The sequence below is a fragment of the Panthera onca genome, chromosome E2 (assembly GCF_046562875.1).
Source record: "Panthera onca isolate mPanOnc1 chromosome E2, mPanOnc1 haplotype 2, whole genome shotgun sequence".
NCBI lineage: Eukaryota > Metazoa > Chordata > Mammalia > Carnivora > Felidae > Panthera > Panthera onca.
In genome coordinates, this window is record NC_138353.1 from 8,269,934 (window position 1) to 8,292,403 (window position 22,470).

At 54.0% G+C, this 22,470-nt stretch overlaps 2 protein-coding genes across 4 annotated transcripts; one reads left to right on the plus strand and one right to left on the minus strand.

Moving 5' to 3' along the window:
• Positions 1-197: 197 nt before the first annotated feature.
• PRRG2 (proline rich and Gla domain 2) lies at positions 198-6,670 on the minus strand. Its single transcript, XM_060651767.3, has 8 exons — positions 6,143-6,670; positions 5,582-5,686; positions 5,360-5,457; positions 4,996-5,171; positions 4,805-4,844; positions 2,100-2,238; positions 1,112-1,258; positions 198-793 (listed from the first exon to the last, which is right to left on the minus strand). Exons 3-8 carry the CDS (start codon positions 5,442-5,444, stop codon positions 775-777), a joined length of 606 nt encoding a protein of 201 aa, XP_060507750.1. The 5' UTR covers positions 5,445-5,457; positions 5,582-5,686; positions 6,143-6,670; the 3' UTR covers positions 198-774.
• Positions 6,671-7,000: 330 nt separating this feature from the next.
• Positions 7,001-20,760, plus strand: NOSIP (nitric oxide synthase interacting protein). Of its 3 annotated transcripts, XM_078439503.1 has the most exons (10): positions 7,074-7,117; positions 15,171-15,255; positions 16,229-16,299; positions 16,803-16,908; positions 17,949-18,030; positions 19,484-19,643; positions 19,735-19,853; positions 20,007-20,194; positions 20,334-20,442; positions 20,654-20,760. In XM_078439503.1, exons 3-10 carry the CDS (start codon positions 16,230-16,232, stop codon positions 20,723-20,725), a joined length of 906 nt encoding a protein of 301 aa, XP_078295629.1. In that variant the 5' UTR covers positions 7,074-7,117; positions 15,171-15,255; position 16,229; the 3' UTR covers positions 20,726-20,760. The 3 variants fall into 3 exon arrangements, with proteins under 3 accessions (XP_078295628.1, XP_078295629.1, XP_078295630.1); XM_078439502.1 differs by lacking the exon at positions 15,171-15,255 and having other exon boundaries at positions 7,001-7,117; XM_078439504.1 differs by lacking the exons at positions 7,074-7,117; positions 15,171-15,255 and adding an exon at positions 15,319-15,340.
• The last annotated feature ends 1,710 nt before the right edge of the window (positions 20,761-22,470 follow it).

A 22,470-nucleotide genomic window follows, 5' to 3' on the forward strand; every position in this document is an offset into this window, starting at 1 on the left:
GGAGGGGAAGGGGGGGCGGGCGGCGGGGTGTCTGGCTGCGCTCCGCTTCCTCCCACAATCCCGTGCAAATGCAAAAAAAAAAAAAAAAGAGAGAGCGAGAGAGAGAAAGATACAGAGCGCTAGCACGGCCTGGGGGTGTAGGGCGCAGCGTTTGTACAGAAAGCCAACTCCGCCGCGCGCAGACGCACCCGGGAATGCAATTCAGTTTGATTTTTATTTTTTATTTTTTGCGTTCACTTTTTGTCTCTTTTACGAAAGCATTGTAATTTATGAGAGAAGCACAACTCCAGTCTCCCGGTGCAATGCGAGCCTGACCCCAAAGAGCACACTTGCAAATATGCCCCCCACCCTTTCCCTGGATTGCAGAGCGCCCGTGTGCGTGCAAGGAGAGCACACGAAAACATGCGCGTGTGTGTGGCCCGTAGCACTGGAGGGCGATGGCCTTGTCACACCTGCTCACTCACGCGAGTCGGTACACCGGGCCCACGCGCCGGGGTCCGAGTTTCCACGCAAGCCTACCCCCGGGGGGCGGGGCTGCCGGGTACCCCCACCGTCAGGAGAGCGTGGGGGCCCGCGAGTAACCCGGGACGAGGGAACACGTTGGCCGGGGATACGCGTGTATCCGTACTTGGCGGAAACACGTGTGCCAGGGTAGGCCTCGGGCCGGACGACCACTACTCCCACCACTCCTCAAGCTCAGCTACGTGGTTTAAGAGGCCTGGGGGCTCTGGAATCCGCTGTGAATCTGGGGAACACCGGCTCTGAAACAGCTCTTCAGCGAGGCCTCCTGAGGCTGCATGGGGAGGGGCACAATGGGGAGTCAAAGACCCGGCTGTTTTTCCCCCCTCAACTAAGACCACTCCGACCCGCCCGCGGGCGTCTCAGCCAATCGCGGACCCTCTGGGTACAAGACCCACCCTCCTGTAAGGCTCCACACCGACAACGCTGGGCCACGCCCCCAGACAATTGCATAGGACCCCGCCCCCGCGCTCCAAGCCTCGCCCCGGATAATAAGCTCAAAATTCCAAGTCCCGCCCCTGAGCCCACGCCCCTCCTCTCGCAGCATCCTCCCCTCTGAGCCCCACCCCCGGGTAGAAGCCCAGCCCAGTACCTGGTGTAGGGGGGCGGAGGTGCGTCGTGCACCCCAGAGGCCGCCAGCGCCTGCTCGTAGGTGGGGAGACCTGGGGGTGGCGGTGGAGGCAGGGGCGTCGGGGGGCCTACATTGCCCAAGGGACTCAGGGGGTTAATGAGCTCAGCCCTGGGGACAGAAAGTACACTGTTAGCAGGAGAGACCTACAGGATAGAGAGATTTGGGAGGAGGAGGGAAGACCTAGGGACACAGAGACTCTGAGGGTGGAAGGGAGAAAGACCAGAGGAAATGAGGGTCACCTTGAACCTGACCCGCCACACAGAAAAGCTCCTCAGAATGAGAGGCGGACGAACACAGGCAGACAGACATCAACTGCTGAGACATACTCATTCACAGACATACATGTGTTCCAGACACAGGGAGAGTCATGGAGAAAAAAACCAGCCCTGCAGAGAGGTAGGCAGACACACTGATACAGACATAACACAGAGATACACCCAGTCACAAATCTCCCAGTGCCCCTCTTATAATAAACTCTTCCTAAAAACCCCCAGACCCACTATACTTCCAAGACTGACACTCAAGCACCTTTTTAGACCCTGCCACTGAGAAACACATGCCTAGACAACTCATAAGGCACACACAAACATGTGTGACAGCCTGTCACCACGGAAACTGACATGCTACAGACACCCAGAGACCTTACCGCTAACAGCCTCGCCAGACACGATACACACAGAGTGATAGTCACACATAAATACGGTACCATGAAGACACGCAGCAGATACTGAGTGAGCTCCTACTGTGTGCCAGCTACTGAGGATATAGTCAGACAGACAGACAGACACGCGACTGGACATACGCAAGCTCACAGACTGACTTTCCACGTGACAGTCTTCTCAGACCTTTCCTCTGGTGCCCACCTGCCCCAATCCTTGACTCGTCTCCTCCTTCCTCTCCTCCCCCTGCTTTCCAGCCCTCAAACGCCTTCTCTCTGAATCACCCTTACTCTTGGGGACAGGGCTGCTGGCCTCTACCCCGTCGTCGGCAGTGCAGATACCAAAAGGCTCCCAAGCTGGCCAGGACAATGAGCAGGATGCCCGATGTCAGCCCCACAGCCAGGCCAGCTACATCCACACGTCCACGCCCTGCAGTGGGGAAGGGGGGGGGGGGGTGGCACCGTGTCAGGGGCTGTCACCCACCTCAACAACCCAATGCCTTCCCACAGAGGGAGGAGTACAGGCCAAGAAGCAAAGCAGAACTGGGGCCACTTCCTAGGTATGTGACTCCAGGCAACTGAACGTACGCATTTCTATAAGCCTCCATCTGCTGCCCTGTAAAATGGGAATAACTCCTCCCCCACAGGCTGTGAAATTCATTGAGATCAAACACATAAAGGGTCTACGATAACTTCATCCAGGACTAGAAAATATGGCAGCTGTATCCCCGTGGTGACAGAGGCGCCCCTCCCTGGACGCAGTGTGGCTTGAGTCCCTCCTAAACAAAATCCATCTGGGTAGGGAGCTCAGCTGCCCCCACACTGACCGTTGCCCGATTTAGCAAATAATAATGTATGATACCCTATTAAATACTAATTTTAGATATACAATGAATAATTTTTTTTTTTAGTATAACTATGCCCCATGTAATATTTAGGACACTAGGGGTGCCTGGGTGGCTCAGTCACTTAAACATCTGACTCTTGATTTAGGGTCAGGTCATGATCTCACAGTTCGTCAGTTCAAGTCCCAAATCTGGCTCCACGCTGACAGAGTGTAGCCTGCTTGGAATTCTCTCTCTCTTCTCTCTGCCCACCCCCCCCCCACCCCCCACACTCGCTCTCTCTCTCAAAATAAATAAATAAACTTAAAAATTGTTTTTAAAAAGGGGCATCTGGGTGGTTCAGTCGTTTGAGCGTCTGATTTTGGCTCGGTTCATGATCTCATGGTTTATGGGTTCAAGCCTCACGTCAGGCTCTGTGCTGACAGCTCAGAGCCTGGAGCCTGCTTCGGATTCTGTGTCTCCCTCTCTCTCTGCCCCTCCCCTGCTCACACTCTGTCTCTCTCTCAAAAATAAAAACATTTAAAAATTTTTTAATAAAAAATTTTAAAAAGAACATACTTAGACTAAAAAATTTATTCATGTGCATTTTTTTAATGTTTATTTATTTATGGTGAGAGAGAGAGAAAGCATGAACAGGGGAGGGGTAGAGAGAGAGGGACAGAGAGAATCCCAAGCAGGCTCGGAACTGTTAGGGCAGAGCCCGACACGGGACTTGATCGCACAAACTGTGAGATCATGACCTGAGCTGAAATCAAGAGCCCAGTTGGATGTCTTAACCCCTTAACCGACTGAGCAACCCAGGCGTCCCTATTCTTGTGTGTTTAAAATTCAAATTTAACTGATGGGGGTGGGGGTGTCCTGTGTTTTATCTAACAACACTTCCCCTCTGGAACGCAGTCCCTTTACCAACCACTGAGGCCACTGAGGGACGAGACCTCAACTCTGAAGGAAGAGGAGAATCCACAGGAAGGCTTCTGAATTTACTGGGCTATGAAAAATCCATTTATCAATGGGGGAATTTAGGGACCTCCCCCCAGCAACAGATCATTGGGTGTCTAGAACTCGGGGGGACCCTTTGCTAGGACCCTAGGCCTTTAGCAATCCAAGGCCATGCTTCTGAGGAGAAACAGGCACACAGGGAGAACTCCAAAGGTCTGTGAGGCCCTCCTCTGTCTTGCTGCTGGAGAGACTTCCTGTAGCACTGGGTGGGGAGCTTTCCTCAAACAGTGAATCTCTGGTGGCTTTTAGCCCCCTTAGTGAAGAGCTGCGCCCAGAAGGCAGGCCCTCCAGATTCTGATATGTTTCAGGTGGATTCAAGAAGCCACCGGGCCACACTAGGCCAGCAGCGAGGTAGTTACCTCCCCTAGCAACCAGGCTCCAGTGTGAGGACTCCAGCAGACCCAGGGCTTGTTGCTAAGGGGTATCCACCCTAGCAACCAGGCCACGGGGAGGGGTGGGGGATCTGGTACCGGGAAGGGGTTCCTCCCTGGGCAGTGGGCCTTGGGTCCTGAGCCTGGCTAGGTGTGGTTGCCAGGGAGGCCTCCTTAGTAACCAGGCCAAGGCTGGGATGGGCCCGTGGGGGAGGGGAAGCCAGCCAGGTAGTGAGTGCTGCAGGCTTCCTTGGTCCGGCCTGGCCAGGCCTCGTTGCTAAGGAGCAGTCCCCCCTTAGCAACAAGACTGCAGCCATGGTGGGGCCTTAGAACTCACAGGAAGGGTTGGGGGTGGGCGGACCGGGCAGGTGAGGATGCACAGGCTTCCAATGCCCGGCCTGCCTTGGCCAGGCCCTGTTGCTAGGGAGCAGTCCCCCTAGCAACCAAGCTGCAAAAGGGGCCGGGGCTCTGCACTCCAAAGAGGTTAGCACCTCTGAGCCTGAAGCCCGACAGGCCCCTGGGCTGTCACCCCTCTCTCCACCCGCACTTCCTCCTTCCTAAGGACAGGAGGCCTCCTCCAGATAAGTGTGGTAGGTTCCTCAGGCAGGGGCTCTAGTCTCAAAGGAGGGGACTCTTTTGATAACCACCTCCAGGAACTCAGGGAGCATGGAATTTGCAGGAGGCACATTTGGGGCAGGGGGTGTGGGTTCGGACCTCCACGGGAAGGGGGGCTGCCTTAGCTGCACAGAACAAGAGGGGTTCCCCCCACGCCCCCACTCACCTCCTTTGCCATTGTAGATGTAGCTCTCCCAAAAGCGCTCCTTGAAGGGGTAAGAATAGAGCAGGTGGAAAGACAGCATATCAGCTGGGAGAGTCCATCCCCCCAACCTGCCTGCGCCCCGACTTCTGAGACCCAGGGTAGAGGGAGTTGGGGGCCAGGACATCCCAGGGCCTGGGGAGAGGGGCTCTCACCGTCAGAGTGTTGTCCTCAAAATACTCCCGGGCCTCCTCCCAGGAACACCGCTCCTCACGACATTCCCGTTCCAGGTTCCCCGGTGTGAGAAGCTCCAGGTCCCAGTGATTGGCTCGTGGAATCCGGCTACGGCTTCTTAGAAAGCTCTGGGCTTCTGGGGAGTCCAGGAAGACTTCTGCACCCGAAGAACATGAAACATAGAAAAATGGGGGGCTCCCGGGACTGGGGACATGGAAGAATCTCAACCTCAGGGGATGGGGAGCTGTGGAGTGCTCAGGGAGGAGGGGACTGGAGGCAAGGGTTCCTGGGTCAGGGGACGGTGGAGTCTGCGCCTGGACACGGGCTCTTCCCCCAGACACTCACCTGGGTCTTGGTCCCCACTGGGTGAGGTGTCCAAGCAGGTGGTCAATCCCAGGTACAGAAGCAGCAGAGAGGGGGAGCCCCTCATATTTTACGAACACCTGAAACGGGGCGTGGTGGAGACATCAGGTGCCTCAGCCCCTGGGGAATGGGGCCAGGTCACCCTGACTGGACTCTATGGTCCACAAATTGTAATGATTTGTAATAATAATAGCAGATGCTTACCTAGGCTGTATCCTGGGCCAGGTAGTTCAAGGTAGTTTACCTATATCGACTCCATTTAGTTTTCACAGAAGTGCTGTTCTTATCCCCGCTTTACAGATGAGGAAACTGAGGCACGGAGAGATAAACGAATTGCCCAAGGTCATGCGATTTGCAAGATTCAGAAGCGGGATTTGAGTGAAAGCTGTGTGTGCCTCCAGAGACTGGAGCAGGGAGCTTATCTTTTTCTCTACCGGTCTGCAGCGCCCAGCATGAATTTCGGCACATAGTAGGTGCTCTTGACCATGTCTGTTGGTGATCAAGATTCCTTTCTTCCAGGTAGTTTCCACCTATACATGCCTCTCCCTGTGCTCATTACCACATCCACCCACAGAGATCAAAGATTACAGGAGAGACCAGAACAGGAGAGGCAAAGACTATATTCTTGGGTCCAGGGGGGCAAAGGGAGTGGGGGTCCTGGACCCCTGGGACTGGGGGACCCAAGCTTCTGAGTCCCAGAGGGGCAGAGAACTGGGGGACCAGGGTCTCCAAGCCAGGCTCTGCCTCCAGGGGACATTCACTTACCTGCCCAGACCTGTGAGCGACTGTCCCCTCTTCTTTAATTGGGGCTTCCTGGGCCAGGCCAGCTAAGGCCAGCTGTGAATGGGGGATAGGGGAGAGGGGAGGGGAGTGAAAGGAGGGGTGCCCCTCTCCCTGTAATCAGACGGATCCCGGTTTCTGGCAGAGGGGCGGGGTTTGTGATTACCTGTCCTGGGCGGGACTCAGGTAAGGGACAAAGTATTTAAAGGGACCTTAGGATGAAGGGCCTAAGGTCCAGAGCCTTGTAGGGACGCCAGGGTTCCTGACACCGACACCGTGGAGGCACTTAGGGGACTGGATATGCACCTCTTCCCTTGTTTGTCCCCTGGGATGGAAGCTTGCCTGGGTGAGCTAGGGAAATAAATGTCTAAGTGTCCAGAAGCCTAGATGTCTAGAAACCGGTGGGAAATGTATGCCTTGGTCCCTGGGGGTAGGTGGTCGATGCTGTAGTAAATTCCCGTTTTCTGAGGTGATTTGAAGGACTTTGACTTCCGATTTCTCACTTGCTCTCCTTATAAATTGGAGACAGGGGAGTTGTCCCTTCTCAATTGTCTCTCAACACGCAGCAAGAAAAGTGGCTAATATACTTGGGGAAGTGAGCTTCCCGATCTCTAGAGGAAGTGGTTAATCCTTCAATTCAGACTTGCAGAGACGCAAAGCCTGGACATAACCAGTAAATCGTCCGCCCTGGGAAACGCCTAGTGTATACTAAGCGTGCCCTATACTCGTGCCAGCGGCACCAACCGGAACCTTCGAGTAACTACTCAGGTTTCCGGAGGGAGGGAGAGGAGAAGGGAGGACTTACCAAGTCAGAAGAGTATCTCGGCAACTAGGGGCAGCTCTACTTCCGGTCCTTTTTCCGGGCGGAAGTGGGCGTAGCGCTGAGGGGAAAACAGCCCTCCTTTCCGGTGTAGGGGCACAGTTGAAGAAGCGACGGAGGGTCGAGGAGTCGTTTGTGAGGTGAGTTCCAGGGGGTGGGGGGGATCGTGTTGCTGCGATCGCTTTCCCGCGGGCTAGACTTCTGGGGTCCTGAGGGAGACAGGGACAGGGTTTCGAATTCCCGACTCCCTGTCAATCATTAATAGACGACTCCAGGCGCCCCGTTGTCTGAAGCTGAACTACATCTCCCGGCATCCCCGGGAGGTAGCCAGGCCTCCATCCGGCACTTCTTAAGTGTTGGTATTCCACAATAGAGGGCTATGGGCCGGGGGTCCCAGGGGAAGGAGGAGACTGGGACTCTTGGGAGGGTCTAAGGAGTGGGACTTGAGGAAGAAGGACCCCCTTTCCTGGCCTCAGTTTCCCATCTGTGACCGGGAGGGCGGAGGAGTTGTGCAGTCGCCCGCCGCTGTCTTCTCTGCATTTTTTTTTTTTTTTTTTTTTTTTTTTGACAACTCCTTCCTTCTCAGAGTTGGTGGAGGCTTTAACCTTTTCCTCTGGGGAGGTCTGGGGTCAGGCCGACCTGGGTTCTCATCCCGATGGTGCTGTTGAGTCGGTGTGAACTTGGGCCTCGAAGGGTTTTACTTTAATGTTTTATTGTGAAAATGTTCAAACTCACAGAGAATAATGTAAGAATCCCTATCGCCTATGGGGCGCTTGGGTGGCTCAGTCGGTTGAGCATCCGACTTTGGCTCAGGTCATGATCTTGGGGTTTGTGAGTTCAGGCCCCCTGTCGGACTCTCTGCTGACCGCTGGGAGCCTGGAACCTGCTTCAGATTCTGTGATAACGCTGCTGAGAATATTTGTGTGAGAATTTTTGTGTGGACGTGTTTTCATTTCTGTCGGAAGCAGCATTGCTGAATCAAATGGTAACTGTACCTTTAGGCTTTTGAGAAACTGCCAGACTTTTCCACAGTGGCTGCCCCAGCCTCCAGTCCCACTCAGTGTGTAAGGGTTCCAGTTTCTCGACACTTGTTATGATCTGACTTTTCGGTTGTCATCCTCCTAGTGGGTTTGAACTGGTATCTCACTGTGGTTTTTTATTGCATTACTTAAAGTTTTATTAGGGCGCCTGGGTGGTCCAGTCGGTTAGGCACGTCAGACTTCAGCTCAGGTCATGATCTTGCGGTCTGTGGGTTCGAGCCCCGCATCGGGCTCTGTGCTGATGGCTCAGAGCCTGGATGGAGCCTGCTTCAGATTGTGTGTCTTCCTCTCTCTCTGCCCCTCTCCCCTCCTCTCAAAAAATAAACATTAAAAAATAATAATAAAATAAAAAGTAAAGTTTTATTTATTTATTTAGAGAGAGTGCACCCATGAACGGAGGAGGGGGAGAGAGAGAATCCCAGGCAGGCTCTAGGCTGTCTGTGGGGCTCGATCTCATGAATCATGAGATCATGACCTGAGCCAAAACCAAGAGTCTGATGCTCAACCGACTGCGCCACCCAGGCACCCCTATTTAGTTCGAAAGATTTTTTAAATATAATTTTCTAATGTCTATTTTTTGAGAAAGAGAGAGAGAAACAGAGTGCGAGTGAGGGAGGGGCAGAGAGAGAAGGAGACACAGAATCCGAAGCAGGCTCCAGGCTCTGAGCTGTCAGCACGGAACTCACGAACTGCAGGATCATGACCTGAGCCGAAGTCTGACCCTTAACCAACTGAGCCACCAAGGCACCCCTTAAAGATTTTGTTTTTAAGTAATTGCTCTACACGCAACATGGGGCTCAAACTTGCAACCCTGAGATCAAGAGTCACGTGCCCTAGGGACCGAGCCAGCCAGGCGCCCCCTCACCCCACCCCTTGCCTATTTTTAAATTGGGTCACTCATCTTTTTATTATTGAGTTATAAGTCTTTCGTATATTCTAGATGTTATTCCTTGATTGGATATATGATTTGCAACCTCCACTTGTCTTTGTACAGCCTGCAAACTAAGAACGGTTGTAACATTTTTAAAAAATTAGACAAAATCAAAAGAAATGATATCTTGTGACCCATGGCAATTTGTGTGATTCAGATGTCCGTGTCCACAAGGAGACTTTTATTGGAACACAGCCATGCACGTTCATGTCCGTGGTGTCCATGGCTGCTCTTGCCATAGGAGAGCTGAGCTGAGTAGTTGTGACAGGGGCCCAATGGGCCACGAAGTCAAAAATCTTTTTTTTTTTTTTTAATGTTTATTTATTTTGGAGAGAGACAAAGAGCACGAGTGGGGGAGGGGCAGAGAGAGAAGGAGACACATGATCTGAAGCAGGCTTCAAGCCATCGGCCCAGAGCCCGACCCCGGGCTCGAACTCACGAACCGTGAGATCATGACCTGAGCTGAAGTCCCGACGCTCCACCAACTGAGCCACCCAGGCACCCCCAAAGTCCAAAATCTTTACTATCCTGACCCTTTTTGGTTGATCCCTGCCACGTTCCTTATGTTGAAGCCCTCGCCAGCAATACGACTATTTCGGAGATTGTCTGTGACAGACAAAATGAAGGTTACGTGAGATCGTGGGAGTGGAGTCCTACCGCGTGGGGTTGGTGTTGTTAGGACAGGAGGAGATGCCAGAGAGCACGCTCTCTGCCCTGTGAGGACACAGCAAGAAGGCGGCCAGCTATCCGGGAGCCAGGAAGAGAGAGTCCTCACCAGAAGCTGACCATGCTAGCACCGTGATCTTGGACTTCCAGCCTCCAGAACCATAAATATCTCCACAAATAAACGTCTGTTGTCTAAGCCACATTCCAGTAGATGGAATTTTGTTCTGGCAGCCCTAGCTGACTGATGCAGATAGGAAGAGCCAAACCTGCACTGTAAAGTTACATTCTTATCCTTTCCGCTAACGGGTATTGGCACCCTGCGAACATGCAGTTCCCTTCAGTCTTTCCCTTAAGGGCATCCCTCGACAATCGTTGCCTCGTCAACTGTGTCGTCAGGGGATGCAAAATGATTTTCCACTTCTTTTATTTATCTTTTCTTTTTTTTTAACGTTTATTCATTTTTGAGAGACAGAGAGACAGAACATGAGTGGGGGAGGGACAGAGAGAGAGGGAGACACAGAATCCAAAGCGGGCTCCAGGCTCGGGGCTGTCAGCACAGAGCCCAGCGCGGGGCTTGAACCCACAAACCGTGAGATTGTGACCTGAGCTTGAAGTTGGACGCTCTACCGACTGAGCCACCCAGGTGTCCCTTTAAATTAAAAAAAAAAAAAAGTTTTTTGGTTTTTTTTTTTAATGTTTATTTATTATTGAGAGACAGAGAGACAGAGCATGAGCAGGGGAGGGGCAGAGAGAGAGGGAGACACAGAATCCGAAGCAGGCTCCGGGCTCTGAGCTGTCAGCACAGAGCCCAACGTGGGGCTCGAACCCACAAACCGCGAGATCATGACCTGAGCTGAAGTTGGGCACTCAACCAACGGAGCCACCCAGGCGCCCCTAAATTTTTTTTTTAATGTTTATTTATTTTTGAGACAGAGAGGGTACAAGCAGGGGAGGGGCAGAGGGAGAGGGAGACACAGAATCTAAAGCGGGCTCCAGACTCTTAGCTGTCAGGACAGAGCCCGATGTGGGGCTTGAACCCACAAACTGCAAGATCTTAACCGCAGCCAAAGTCAGATGCTTAACCAACTGAGCCACCCAGGCGCCCCTGCATCAGCCATTATTAATAGAGAATCTCTGGGGGTGCCTGGCTGGCTCAGTCGGAGGGGTGTGTGATTCTTGATCTTAGGGCTGTGAGTTCGAGCCCCACGTTGGGCATAGAGATTACTTAAATAAATAAAAACTTGAAAAAAACAGGAGAATCTCAGATGCTCACTTTTGCTTTTAACGAACTCTCTCGGTACTGCTTACACCCCGTCCTAACTCTGTGATTTCCTTGAGTGTAATTAGCTCCTTGGTTTCCTTTAACACAGAAGCCTTCATACCCCTGGAATGGCCTGGCACACACCTTTTAGGGAGAGGGGTGTGTGGCATTCTCTAGGTTCTCAAAGGGATCTCTGACCCCACCAAAAGGTTAAGAGCCACTGGTTTTAGAGTTCAGAAAACCAACTGCAGAAAAAGACGGCAGGGAGTCGGTAATTTGAACGCCAGCCAGAACCATTAGCGTGTTAATGGTATTGTGGTCATGGTTTTTAAAAGTCCCATCGCAGCGCTGTGCCCTGTGCCCTTCGAGCCCTAGCTGCTAGTCCCAAGAGGCCGTGCAGCACTTTACTAAGTGGCTAGTTTGACTTGAGGGACTGAATTTTTCTCGGTTCTTTCATTTTAATTCATTTAAATAGAAACGCCAACACTAGACCGAGTTATCGGAAACCTTGTAAGCATGTTCGGAACAGAGGCGGTATGTGAATGTACCTTGGCAGCCGTAAATCACAAAACCTAAATAGAGGTCAAGTATCTCCAGTGAACGTTTCGCGTCTGAATTGAAATGTGTTGAAAGAGTAAAGCATAGTCCAGATCTTGAAGGCTTTGTACAAAAAAAAAGGGGGGGGGGTGGGAAATGGGTTGGCCTGTGTCCTCAGACTGTCACCCTCTTGGGAGGACTGACAGTTGTCACGCGGTTAAGGGGGCGGCTCCGCAGCCTGCTTGCCTGGGTTCCCCTTCCCAGCTGGGGGATGCCCGAGCCTGTTTCCTCCCCCGGAAGTGGGGCATGATGATAAGCAGGAGATAGGATTTTGGAATTTCTCTGAAATACCAGCGACAGCAGATGGCAGTAGTTCTGTTCTCTGTTTTGAACTTGGCCCTAATGAGGTGACCATACAGCCGCGGTGGGTCCTGCCACGGCCGCCCACCAGCCCGTTAGCCCGTGGCCAGCAGCTCTTAAACTTTTTGGTCTCCGTGTCGTAAAAGTCATCCAGGACTCCAGAGAACTTTTGTTTATGTGAGTTCTATCGATTCATGTTTGCTGTACCAGAAATTAAACCTGATGTGAAAAAAGGTTTTTATGGGGCGCCTGAGTGGCTCAGTCGGTAAAGCGTCCGACTCTTGGTTTCAGCTCAGGGCATGATCTCACGGTTCATGGGTTCGAGCCCCGCATCGGGCTCCATACTGACAGTGTGGAGCCTGCCTGGGATTCTTCTCTCTCCCTCTCTGTCTGCCCCTTCTTCACTCTCTCTTTTTCTCTCTCTCTGTCTAAATAAACTTTAAAAAAGAAAAAGGTTTGGGGCGCCTGGGTGGCTCAGTCGGTTAAGCGGCTGACTTCGGCTCCGGTCATGATCTCGCGGTCCGTGAGTTCGAGCCCCGCGTCGGGCTCTGTGCTGACAGCTCAGAGCCTGGAGCCTGTTTCGGATTCTGTGTCTCCCTCTCTCTGCCCCTCCCCCGTTCATGCTCTGTCTCTCTCTGTCTCAAAAATAAATAAACGTTAAAAAAAAAAAAGAAAAAGAAAAAGGTTTTTATTGAGCAGTAATTCACATAACACAAGATTCATCCATTTAAAGTGATATATACACTATTTTGTGCAATCACCACCACTTATCATTCTAGAACATTTTCATCACCCCAAAAAGAAACCAGAAAGCCACTCCTCACTTCCCCTTCTCCCATCCTGTGCTAACCACCATTCTGCTTTCTGTCTCCATGGATTTGCCTGTTCTGGACATTTCTTATACGTGGAACCCTACGATACATGGCCTTTGTGCCAGCTTCCTTTCTCTTAGCATAATAAAACGTTATTTAAAAATCGGCTCCACACCCACTGTGGGGCTTGAATTCAGGACCCTGAGATTAAGAGTCACATGCTCCACCAACTGAGCCAGCCAGGCGCCCCTAAAACATTTTTAAAAGCCAAGGATGCAGAAGCATACACTCAGTTTGTGGTGGGAGCAACGACATCCTCACGTGTCACGCTGTCTCTGGAAAACTCCACTGTGCACTTGTGAGAGAGCGAGAGTAACAAAGGCAAACACATGTTATTATTATGGAAATAGCTTGTGGACCCCCTGAAGGTATCTTAGGAACCCCTCTAGGATCCCCGGACCTTACTTTGAGAACCGCTGCCCTAGGCAATGGCTTCACTTCTAAGAATCCTTTTGCCCATCTGAAAAATGGTCATGGGCCAGACTTCAGAGAGTGGTTGAGGTTGGACAATCAATGAGATGGGGGCACAGAGAGTTGGCGTGGGGTCAGGGATCTTAGCAGTGTTCTGTGGGACTGTTTCATTATCACCTGGCCAAGTCAAAAAAAAAAAAAAAAAAAAAAAAAAAAAGGTTGCCTCTGTAGTTGCTTCTTTTACTCTTGGAGGGAAAATGTCTCCGGCCATGGCCATGAAGCCAAAGAGCGTAGAAACCCCTGTCATTGGCCACAAGACGAGCAGCTGTGTGCCAAATCCCACAGAGGGTCAAGGCAGTTGACAACTAAGAATAGAGTAGGGAATTTGGCCATGAGGAGGTCAATGCGACCTTCATGAGTGGCAGTTGGGGGGGCTGGGGCTGAAGCCAGAGGGTGGGGGGAGGAGTGCCTGGCAGGTGAGCGAGGGGAGACAGCAGGTGCTGGATGTTTGCTCAAAAGCTTGGGGGTGAGGGGAAGTTGGAGGAGGGCCATGGGTCAAGTTGGGGCGTTTCACCAAGGTTAGCTGTCGCAAGCAGCACAGTGGCCACCACTGGGGTGAAATGTTTTGTGTCTCGACTGGGGTGGCAGTCACAAGGGCATACGTCTCTGTCAACACGCATCAGATCTATGTCCATACACCGAAGAACAAAAATCAGCTTCTGAGAGGAAATCGCCAGTAGGGGGAGAGCGAGATCCATAGCTCGGAGAGGGAGAGAGTTTTGTGGTTCAAGTTCTGAATGTGAAAGACAAGAGTCTGAAGGCGACCAGAAGAGGGGAATGGAGACAAAGTTACTTTTTGCAGTTTAGGAGTCCTTGGCTGTGTCCCCCCGCCCCCGGCTCCACCCCAGCCTTCTGGACCTTTCTCACAACCAGAGAGCCAGAGAGAATATTTCCTGAACACCGCCTATGTGCCAGGCTCTGAGCAGGACTCACTCAGCTGTCACAGAAATCCAGTCCCGGCAATGAGATCCCATGGTTAGCCCAGGGATGATTAACTTTTTGCCAAATTAAACCAGGGCTCAGAGAAAGGAAATGGCCACCCTAGGGTCACAACAGCCAGTGCGGGGCCAACCCTGGACTCAAGCCCAGGCTGAAGGTCATCTTGCCCAATCCTTGATCCCTATAGCCTACAACCCCCTCCTGTAGCTCCAGCCCCTGATTAGTCCCCACCGACACATGGGCAACCACTCCGATATGCAGAATACACACGCTCTTGTTTGTAAGTATTCTTTAATACGCACTATCTTGGGGCGCCTGGGTGGCTCAGTGTGGTGGTTAAGCATTCAACTCTTGATTTCCGCTCAGGTCATGATCTCACGGTTCGTGAGTTTGAACCCCATGTTAAGTTCCGAGCTGACAGTGCAGAGCCTGCTTTGGATTCTCTCTCTCTCCCTTTCTCTGTGCCCTTCCCATGCTCCCTCTTTCTCTCTTTCTCTCTCAAAAGTAAGTAAAACAATAAAATGTACTATCTTGCACACACGTAGCTTGGTAGTAATTCTGTTTTATTTTTTAAATTTTATGTATTTTATTTTAGAGAGAGTATGTGCACATGAGCAGGGGAGAGGGGCAGAGGGGGAGAGAAAGAGAATCTTAAGCAGGATCCACCCTCAGCACAGTGTCCAACTCAGGGCTCGATCCCACGACCCCAGGAACGTGACCTGATCCGAAATCAAGAATCAGATGCTCCACTGGCTGAGCTACCCAGGTGCCCCTTACTTTTTTTTTTTTTTCTTATTTTTTATACCCAGCGTTAAGATCCACCTGTGACACCTTGCATGTATCTAGCAGATTGCATCTCACTGCTGGGTGGTCTCCAGGATGGGCTGTCACCACCCATTCTCCCAGGGAGGGACATCAGGTGCCTTTGACTCCCCTCTGGTATAAATAACACTGCTGTGGACATCCTTGGGCATGCTCCTTGTGGGTGTCTCTGAGAATGTCTTTGGGGCCCATCGCCCACGGTGCAGAATCACCTATGCTTACCTGGCTAAAGTACCACCAGCCTGTGTTCCAGGAGGCTGACCCTGTCCACTCTCCCCGCTGCATTGCCTTAAGGGTCCTGAAACCGATCGTGTGTCCTCACCAAGCCCTGGTCTTACCCAGCTTTTTGAAGTTTCGCCTGTCAGCCTGATGATGATAGGTATGAAGTGCTATCTCACTGTGGTTTTCATCTGAAGAGAGCTGGATTATCTCTCCATACGCTCGTTAGTCTTTGAGCTGCTTCTGTAAGTTGCCTTTTCACATCCTTTGCTCATTTTCCTGTCAGGGTGGCTGTTTTTTTTTCTTGTTGATTTGCCAGAGCCCCATGTACAGTCAGTTCCGCTAGAACACCTGTTTTGAAAATGTGAATTCCGGGGCACCCGGCTGACTCAGTCAGTTAAGCATCCGACTTCGGCTCGGGTCACGAGCTCACGGTTCGTGAGTTCGAGCCCCGCGTCGGGCTCCGTGCTGACAGTGCAGAGCCTGCTTGAGATTCTGTCTTTCTGCCCCTCCCGACTCATGCTTTCTCTCTCTCTCTCAAAATAAATGAATAAACTTAAAAAGAAAGAAAGAAAATGGGAATTTATCCCGGTGCAATCGATCATGTTTGGAAACAATTGGACCATAGTGCAGATTTCCCCTTTGCTTACATGTGCTTTCACCCACCCAGGCGAGAAGGGGGGTGAACCCCCAAAAACCGCACTCCACTGCAGTGAGCCTGTAGGCATACACTGAGCGCACACTTGCATACATAACCCCAAACAGAACATCTCTGAGGCCCCTCACTTCACCGTGTCTGTATGTAAGGAGCCCCACGCATCCTCATCTGCTGCCAGAACTTCTCGATTTCAGAGAACCCTCCTTCCGCCGCCTCAGAGTAACTCAGAGGGTGCACCCCTTCTGATGCATGATTCCACAAGCAGAGTGTAGGTCACTTTCCAAAGTAAAATGCTGTCTTTCTTTTTGGAGTCTTTGGATATTTCCTAACCAGTCGACGCGTGTGAGACTGTCCTCCGCTGACCCACCCCCCGTTTTCCCATCTGGCAAGGCCAGGGGCAGGTCGGCTCCGAGGGCCTGTCCTCCCTGGGGCCTCCCTCCACCACAGCCCTGCAACTGTCCCCTCCTCCCCGCAGGATGACCCGGCACGGCAAGAACTGCACGGCAGGGGCCGTCTATACCTACCACGAGAAGAAGAAGGACACAGGTACTGGGTTTGGGAGGGGGGACAGTTGTATCTCAAAGGCACCATCTCACTTTGCACCTCCGGTTGTGTCTTCTGGGCATGTCTCTTTCCCCCCCTACCCCACCCGCCGACCGATGGTCATGACACTAAGAGTAACAGCCCACGCGATCCCGTGCCCCTGCAGTGGGCGCTTATGGCTTGTCGTAGCCATATTCCAGAGGCAGAAACTGAGGCCCAGAGAGGGCCAGGCCCTGGAGTCTGGGCTGAGGGGAGTCAGGCGTGAGCCTCTCTACCTGGCAACTTCGGTGACAGCCTGTCACTTACCCTCTGGATTGACACCTTCCTGAGGGTTATGCCCCGCCCCCAATGCACACACACAGCCCGAGCTCTTGACTGCCTGTCTCTCGGAGTCCCGCCCAACACCCCCCCCCCCCACATGCAAGTTCTCTCTGTGCCTTTCTCTTGGGGTTTCGCAAGGGGCACCTCTCCTGTCCCTCCATCCCTCTGCCTCTGTCTGTCCCCAGCGGCCTCAGGCTATGGGACCCAGAACATTCGACTGAGCCGGGATGCTGTCAAGGACTTTGACTGCTGCTGCCTCTCTCTGCAGCCCTGCCACGACCCTGTCGTCACGTGAGCTGGGGAACTGCACTGGGGGTGTGGGGAACCGCCTGCACAGCCAGGGCGCCCTGGGCAAGCCCCTTAACCCCTCAAGAGCCTCAGTGTGCTCATCTGAGACATGGGCATGAGCCTAACGTGTTCCCCAGGGATGTGGAAAAGAATACATCCGTAACAGCGGGTAGGGCCCTTGGATCATTGCCTGGCACATAATAATAGCTTATGTGTGGAGCATTTACCATTCCCCGCCTTGTGGTCTGGCAGAGGCCTCGGTGAGATAATGGGTACGAGGTGCTTAGTCCAGTGACTAAATATGGGCTCACTTTACAGGTCTGTTTTACAGACATAGTGACGAGAGCAGACTGTGGCTCAGGGTCCCTGAGGCCACCTGCAGGTTCAGTGATTCATTGGAAGAACTCGCAACTCAGAAAGGTGGTTAAGAGTCAGTGACGGCTTATTACGGTACAAAGATGGAGATTAAGTCAGTCAGGGGAGAAGGCACATGGGGCCGAGCCCAGGAGGGACCAGGATCGAGCCTCCAGTTGTCCTCTCCTAATAGGGTCACACAGACAGCGCTAGTCTCCCGACAACGACATGTGACAGCAGGCAGACATGGGCGCCGCCCACCGGGGGAAACTCACGGGAGCCCCAGCGTCCAGGGATTTTACTGGAGGCTGGTAACTCAGGCATGGCGTGACTTTGGTCTCCAGGCCCTCCAGAGGTCTAACCTCATACCACATGGCCCAGCCACCTCCCCCACCAGGTGAACTAAGACACTTTTATCAGGCAGCACATTCCAAGGGCTCAGAGGCTCCCTCCTGGGAGCTGGTTCAAGGGCCGGGTCCTTTGGAACGTGTAGGGTTTGGAGAACGCGGCCCGCTGAGCTAGCCCTTTATTGCACAAGATTTTCCCTACAAGGCAAAGCCAGGATAGTGAAAATGGCGTGGTCACTCAGAGAGCTGTGCTAGGCACCGCGTGACCTGCCGCCTGGAAGACGCTTCGTGCGTGCCCAGGGCAGGGAGCCTATGGCTTCCCATCCCGTCCTGTCCTTACAGCCCGGATGGTTACCTGTACGAGCGTGAGGCGATCCTGGAGTACATTTTGCACCAGAAGAAGGAGATCGCCCGGCAGATGAAGGTGATGGGGATGGGGGCACGGGCGGGCGGCTTTGATCCCGAGCTCACAGAGCCTCTCTGGCCTTCCTGTCTAAGTTCCTTTTCCCTCTGAGCCTTTGCCTATGCTGTTCCCTCTGCTTGGCGCACCGTCCCGTCCCCCGCTTCTCCTGGTTAGCTCCTTCTCCTTCTCCAGATTTCCTCCCAGGCGTCGCCTCCTCTGACCTCCTGCTAGTCCAGGGCCTCAAGGGTCTGCCCCCCCCCCCCCCCCAACCTCTTGACACTTATGGTTGTGACTCAGCCTGTGGCTGACGTGTGCCCACTTCCGCCACTAGATGGCAGGCCCCAGGGGCAGGGAACAGATCTTTTGCCCACCCCATGGCCCTAGGTTCTCTGTGAACACTTGGTAAATTGACTGATGTCACCTCATCTCCCTGGGCCTCGGTTGCACTGCCTCTCAAATGGGCTGACAGGGCCAAATCAGAGGGCGCTGCAGGGCGTGTGGGAGATGCTCACAGATCAGAATTCTCGAGGCATTTACTTGGAGCCATGCCCACTTTCCACGGCTGAACTCATTTTGTGGGTAGGAGGGACCCCGTTTATCGCCGTGTTTGAGGCGCAGCTGGTCGATCTCCCTCCTTTTCCTGCCAGGCTTCCTAGAGCTCCAGAAACACTGAAGGTTAGATTCTTTGTTTTTGTTTTTAATGTTTATGTATTTTTGAGAGAGAGAGGCAGAGTCTGAGCACGAGCAGGAGAACGGCAGAGAGAGAGAGAGTGGGAGACACAGAATCTAAAGCAGGCTCTAGGCTTCAAGCTCAGCACAGAGCCCGACACGGAGCTCAAACCCATGAGCCATGAGATTATGACCTGAGCCAAAGTTGGACACTTCACCGACTGAGCCACCTAGGCACCCTATTTTTTTCTTTTTTTTAAGTTTATTTATTTATTTATTTAGAGAGAGAAATATCAGGGGGGGCGGGGAAGGGCAGAGAGAGAGGGAGAAAGAATCCTAAGCAGGTTCCTCACTATCAGTGCAGAGCCTGACGTGGGGCTTGAACTCACGAACCCAAACCTGGGAGATCATGACCCGAGCTGAAATCAAGAGTCAGATACTGGGGCGCCTGGGTGGCTCAGTCGGTTGAGCGTCCGACTTCGGCTCAGGTCATGATCTCACGGCCTGTGAGTTCGAGCCCCGCTCGTACACAGCCTGCTTGGGATTCTCTCTCCCTCTCCCACTTGGGCATGCACCCACGCGCTCTCTCTCTCTCTCTCTCTCTCTCTGTCTCTCTCTCAAAATAAACTTTAAATAACTTAAAAAGACTCACACTCAGGCAGTTACCAGCCTCTACTAACTGCCGCTGCCAGGACCGTCCCCTGCGGAGGCCTCGGTTTACCCGTCTGTGAAATGGGAAGAGCCACCCTCAAACGCCACAACGCACGGGAAGGTGCCGAGCCCACTTCTTTCTCGCTGCCCACAGGCCTACGAGAAGCAGCGGGGTGCCCGGCGTGAGGAACAGAAAGAGCTGCAGCGGGCGGCGGCGCAGGACCAGGTGCGGGGCTTCCTGGAGAAGGAGGCAGCCATCGTGAGCCGGCCCCTCAACCCCTTCACGCCCAAGGCCGCCCCCGAGACCGGTCCAGGTGAGGGGGAGCGGACTTGCCGGGGGGCGCGGGTCCCGCAGGGCCGGGTGCCTCCCTGGGTGCGGCATCCGGGCCCCTCTCCCTCCCGCAGATGACGCCCGCCCCGGGGCCAGCGCGGGCCCCACGGGCAAGGACAAGGACAAAGCACTGCCCAGCTTCTGGATCCCGTCGCTGACCCCCGAGGCCAAGGCCACCAAGCTGGAGAAGCCTGTGAGCATCCCCAGCACCCTGTGCCCGCTTGGCACAGAGGACCCGAGTCCCCCAGTGTCCCCAGCGCCTCCTTCCCTGCCCGGGACCCCCATCCTCCCTCCACCTGGCCCCAGCCCGGCCTGTTGACCGCCCCCCCCCTCCTGTCCTGCGCAGTCGCGCACCGTGACCTGCCCCATGTCTGGGAAGCCGCTGCGCATGTCTGACCTGACACCCGTGCGCTTCACGCCGCTGGACAGCTCCGTGGACCGCGTGGGGCTCATCACACGCAGTGAGCGCTACGTGTGCGCTATGACCCGCGACAGTCTGAGCAACGCCACGCCTTGCGCTGTGCTGAGGCCCTCGTGAGTTGCCCGGGGAGGATGACCTGGGGACCTGCAGGGCCGGGCCGGGCCGGGCCGGGCCGGGCCGGGCAGTGTGGCTGTCCCTCACCCGAGCGGGGCCTTCTCTGATCGCTGTCTCCCACCCTCACTCTCACCGAAGTGGGGCTGTGGTCACCCTGGAGTGCGTGCAGAAGTTGATTCGGAAAGACATGGTAGACCCCGTGAACGGGGAGAAGCTGACCGACCGGGACATCATCGTGCTACAGCGGGTGAGCGGTGACCCGCCTCCCCAGGACCCCGCCCCCGTCCTCTCCCTACGCCCGCACCTACTGGGGAGTAGGACCCCGCCCTGCCTCCTCCACGCCCCACCCCCGCCTTCCTAAGCTGGGGTCCTGCCTCACCTTGCGGGCTTAGGATACCCCCGCAACGGGCCCTGCAGCCCGACCTGCCTCCACCTTGGCCTCGTCCCCCCCTCCCCAGGGCGGCACCGGCTTCGCGGGCTCCGGAGTGAAGCTGCAGGCTGAGAAGTCCAGGCCGGTGATGCAGGCCTGAGTGCACAGGAGACCAAATAAACAGGCTTGGACTCACCGGCCCTTGTGGTGCCTTCGTTGGCCTCGCGGGAGCCCTGGGGCCACACGGGGAGCCCTCCAGCGTGCACCTGCTGCAGTGCCCCAGTGTGAAGGCATGGGCTAAAGTTACCTTTAAGGTGGTCTGACGTTAAGAGGAAAATCCGAACTGAGCCCACACGCACGTGTTAAAACTGGGCAAGAGGGGCGCCTGGGTGGCTCAGCCGGTTAAGCGGCCGACTTCAGCTCAGGTCACGATCTCGCGGTCCATGAGTTCGAGCCCCGCATCGGGCTCTGGGCTGATGGCTCAGAGCCTGGAGCCTGTTTCAGATTCTGTGTCTCCCTCTCTCTCTGCCCCTCCCCCGTTCATGCTCTGTCTCTGTCTCAAAAATATATAAAACATTTAAAAAAAAATTAAAAAAAAAAAAAAAACTGGGCAAGAGCGGCCAGAGGTCAAGGTCCCAGCTGCGACCGTAGGCAGGCGCCGCTTTGACAGGCTAAGTAGAAATCCTGCCGCATCTTTTTTTTTTTTTTTTTTTTTTTTAAATTTTCGTTTTTTATTTATTTTTGGGACAGAGAGAGACAGAGCACGAACGGGGGAGGGGCAGAGAGAGAGGGAGACACAGAATCGGAAACAGGCTCCAGGCTCCGAGCCATCAGCCCAAAGCCCGACGCGGGGCTCGAACTCACGGACCGCGAGATCGTGACCTGGCTGAAGTCGGACGCTTAACCGACTGTGCCACCCAGGCGCCCCAACCGCCGCATCTTTTTGAGTCATGCCACATTCGAAGCCCGCGAGATGTCCAGGAAAGCCTCTCTCCCAAGTAAAGGGTGGTGAGACGCCCAAAGGAAACAAAATGCAGTGAGAGCAGCCAGCACCCAGTCAGGAGCCCTCCTCCCTGACCCTTGACTGCCGGAAGGCCAAGAGCAAGAAGAAACCCTCGTCCAAGGACGCCAGAGGCCGGGGGCTGCACAGTACCGGCAGGTGTGGAGAGCCGAGGGTGCAGGGGGGAGGAGGCCGCAGAGGGTGGGGCCTGGTGCACCTGCCTGGAGTCAGCTTACGGAGGAGCACAGGGGCAGGTCTTAGAGCTCTGTGGGTTTTTTCTCCCCGTTTTTTAAATTTAGTTTTTAATGTTTATGTTTGAGAGAGAGAGTGAGAGAGCGTGCAGCGGCGGGGTGAGGGGGGCAGGGCAAAGAGAGAGAGACACACACACACAGAATCAGAAGCAGGCTCCAGGCTCTGAGCTGTCAGCACAGAGTCAAACCCAGGGCTCGAACCCATGAACCGGGAGATCATGACCTGAGCCGAAGTCGCAGGCTTAACCGACTGAGCCACCCAGGCGCCCCTAGAGCTATGTTTTCAATGACCATCGACTCATAAAAGCACCCGTGGGCAGTGTGCAAAGTAGAGCATATAGTCAAGCAAAGATCGACAAGCCTTAACGTTCCCGCCCTGAGGGACACCTAGGTTCTGTCTTCTAGGGCTTTCTCCACGTGTGTACACGAGTTGGCTCAACCAGCATGACATCTCAGGGCATGTGCTGTTCCGTTCAGCAAACAGTCTCTGCCTTTTCACTTCTGTAAAAAGTTTTCATCAAACGCCCAGACCCGACTCAAAGGACCGGGAAGTGCCCTTCGGTGCTCTTTAGTGAAGACCCTGTCTGGTGTCTGCAGGGGAAGGTTTTGGTAGGAGGGGGGTGTATCATCCTTGCACCCTGGGGAGCCCCCCCA

What these genes read in the sequence shown, in the direction of transcription:
- NOSIP (XM_078439502.1), top strand. Translation starts at nt 16,230, where the DNA reads ATGACCCGGCACGGCAAGAACTGCACGGCAGGGGCCGTCTATACCTAC. An exon ending in TGCGCTGTGCTGAGGCCCTC is followed by an intron (nt 20,195 to 20,333) that starts GTGAGTTGCCCG and finishes CTCTCACCGAAG; the next exon opens with TGGGGCTGTGGTCACCCTGG. An exon ending in ACATCATCGTGCTACAGCGG is followed by an intron (nt 20,443 to 20,653) that starts GTGAGCGGTGAC and finishes CCCCCTCCCCAG; the next exon opens with GGCGGCACCGGCTTCGCGGG.
- PRRG2 (XM_060651767.3), bottom strand. Translation starts at nt 5,444, where the DNA reads ATGAGGGGCTCCCCCTCTCTGCTGCTTCTGTACCTGGGATTGACCACC. An exon ending in CAGTGGGGACCAAGACCCAG is followed by an intron (nt 5,172 to 5,359) that starts GTGAGTGTCTGG and finishes CTTCGGGTGCAG; the next exon opens with AAGTCTTCCTGGACTCCCCA. An exon ending in TTGAGGACAACACTCTGACG is followed by an intron (nt 4,845 to 4,995) that starts GTGAGAGCCCCT and finishes TACCCCTTCAAG; the next exon opens with GAGCGCTTTTGGGAGAGCTA.